This window comes from Salvelinus alpinus, chromosome 19 (genome assembly GCF_045679555.1).
Source record: "Salvelinus alpinus chromosome 19, SLU_Salpinus.1, whole genome shotgun sequence".
NCBI classification, from domain to species: Eukaryota; Metazoa; Chordata; class Actinopteri; order Salmoniformes; family Salmonidae; genus Salvelinus; species Salvelinus alpinus.
In genome coordinates, this window is record NC_092104.1 from 8,407,397 (window position 1) to 8,409,763 (window position 2,367).

The 2,367-nt window shown below is 41.8% G+C and overlaps 1 protein-coding gene across 1 annotated transcript; it reads left to right on the forward strand.

Annotated features, from left to right (window-relative positions):
* The first annotated feature begins 390 nt into the window (after positions 1–390).
* Positions 391–2,124, forward strand: LOC139544963 (perforin-1-like). Its single transcript, XM_071352210.1, has 4 exons — positions 391–456; positions 763–925; positions 1,577–1,696; positions 1,897–2,124. Exons 2-4 carry the CDS (start codon positions 773–775, stop codon positions 2,032–2,034), a joined length of 411 nt encoding a protein of 136 aa, XP_071208311.1. The 5' UTR covers positions 391–456; positions 763–772; the 3' UTR covers positions 2,035–2,124.
* Positions 2,125–2,367: the final 243 nt, after the last annotated feature.

Genomic DNA, 2,367 nt, shown 5'->3' on the forward strand with positions numbered 1-2,367 from the left:
AGTGGTCCTTATAATACCACTCCTACTGAAGCAGTGGGCTGTGTGGCGCCTGTTGTCTCCTACAGATAGTGATCAATGGTATTACTGATGAATTACATATTCTATGCAATACTATTTACCATGTCCACCCTTAGTAATGTCCTCACCCTTACCTAACTGTTTATTCACTGGGCTGGCCTTTTGACATTATCTGGAATACAATTTGTTCAATCAGCATTTCAAATAGGATCAGAATTTGTTGTCACACCTTATAGGCTTCCATATGTCTCTTGGTAATATAGGGTGTGTTCTCATTGGTTATGTCATCATAAGTAGTCCTACATACCATCTGTGGGTCATCATACCTCCTGGGGGGGGGGGGGGGCTGAGATCTTTCTAAACAGCTAGATGGCTCAGTAAGGACCATCAGCAGTCGGGTGACTAGAGAAGACAGACGTCCATCTCAAGAATATCCAGGTAAGACACGATCTGCTGTTCTGGTGCTGTTCTTCTGTTCTTCTACCTCACTCTCTCTCTCTTTCTCTCTCTACCTCTCTGTCGTTGTCTCTCTCTCCCCCTTTCTCTCTTTTGTGTCGCTGTCTGTCTGTCTCTCTCTATCTCTTCCTTCACTGGTCTCTTAATACTGATAATATGTTCTGAACTCTATTTTTACTCCACCTCTCTGAATACAGTTTGTAGTGTTAGTTTCAAGCTCTTATGGACAGGTTTATACCTTCCCCTCCCTTCCTCCCCTCCTCTCCTCTTCTCTCTCCTCTCTCTCAGACAGCGTACCATGGCCTCTCTCTCTCTGTCCCGGGGACTGCTGGTGCTATGCACCCTGGCTCTTGTACACTGTGACCTGTATGACGGCCATGTCAGGGTGTGGGGCCTTAGTGCCTCCAACCTGAAAGGAGACCTCCTCTCCCAGCCAGACCCCTACGTCAAGGTGAATTGATTACATTTTCACCTGTAATGACATACCCAAATCTAACTGCCTGTAGCTCAGGTTCTGAAGCAAGGATATGCCTATTCTTAGTACCATTTGAAAGGAAACACATTGAAGTTTGTGGGAATGTGAAAGGTATGTAGGAGAATATAGCACGCTAGATCTGGTAAACACAATACAAAGAAAAAAAAAACCTTTCTTTTGTATTTTTTTGTACCATCATCTTTTAAATGCAAGAGAAAGGCCATAATGTATTACTCCAGCCCAGGTGCAATATACATTTCGGCCACTAGATGGCATCCGTGTATGGGCAAAGTGTTAGACTGATCCAATGAACCAATGCATTTTGTTCAAAATTTTGTATCAAGAATTCCCAAATGTGCCTGATTTGTTTATTAATAACTTTTCATGTTCAAAATTGTGCACTCTCCTCAAACAATAGCATGGTATTATTTCACTGTAATAGCTACTGTAAATTGGACAGTGCAGTTAGATTAACAAGAATTTAAACATCAGATATGTCTAGGTCCTGGGAAATGTTCTTGTTACTTACAATCTCATGCTAATCGCATTAGCCTACGTTAGCTCAACCGTCTCGCAGGGGACCCACCAATACTTAATAAAGTCTACTGACAACATTATCTTCTTTAGGTGTGGTGCGGCCCAGCCTTCGGTGGCATGAGCAGCATTCTGAATAACCAGGCCAACCCCACCTGGCCCGGCGAATTCAACTTCGTAGACATCATCCACAAGTCTGTCCTGAAGCTGGAGGTGAGTTTCCCCCCTTTACTATGCAAAGCACTTTGAGCACTGGAAAAGCACTATGTAAATCCCATCAATTATTATTATGATGATGATGAGTATAATGAGGAGGAGGAGAAAGAGGAGGAGGAAGAGTATTACTATTCTGATTATTATTATGACTTTAAAGATTATTTATTATTATGACTATAAATTATTATTATTATTAGGTGTGGGATGATGACGCCGGACCAGATCACCGCCTGGGAACCTGCACCACCACCATCCGCCGAGGAACACACACTGAGACCTGCCAGCTGAAGAAAGGCACCGTCTACTACACCTACAGCTACGACTACAGTCACTAGATGGAACAGACTGATGGTTAGATTGTAACCTAGGACCTTTATGACCTTGTGTCTGATTGGTTCTCTCACCCTGTCACTCATGTATTCACTTGCTTAAAACATCAATAAAAAAACGTGTTTTACGGCAAGATGGTCTCAGTCTGGCTTCATGTTTCTATATTGTTTTACACTTTCTCAGAAGAGGTCTTAGATTAGTCCATAGAATATTGAAAGTGATAAATCAATATTTCGACTTGATTTGAGATTTTCTGTCAAAGCCTTTTACAGTATACCATTATTGCGCTTAAACCTACACTTTATATAACTTTTTGTTATTTTAAGGTTTGGCCTTTT

Coding starts and splice junctions, on each gene's coding strand:
- LOC139544963 (XM_071352210.1), top strand. CDS start 773: ATGGCCTCTCTCTCTCTGTCCCGGGGACTGCTGGTGCTATGCACCCTG. Junction 926..1,576: donor AGCCAGACCCCTACGTCAAG/GTGAATTGATTA, acceptor TATCTTCTTTAG/GTGTGGTGCGGCCCAGCCTT. Junction 1,697..1,896: donor AGTCTGTCCTGAAGCTGGAG/GTGAGTTTCCCC, acceptor TATTATTATTAG/GTGTGGGATGATGACGCCGG.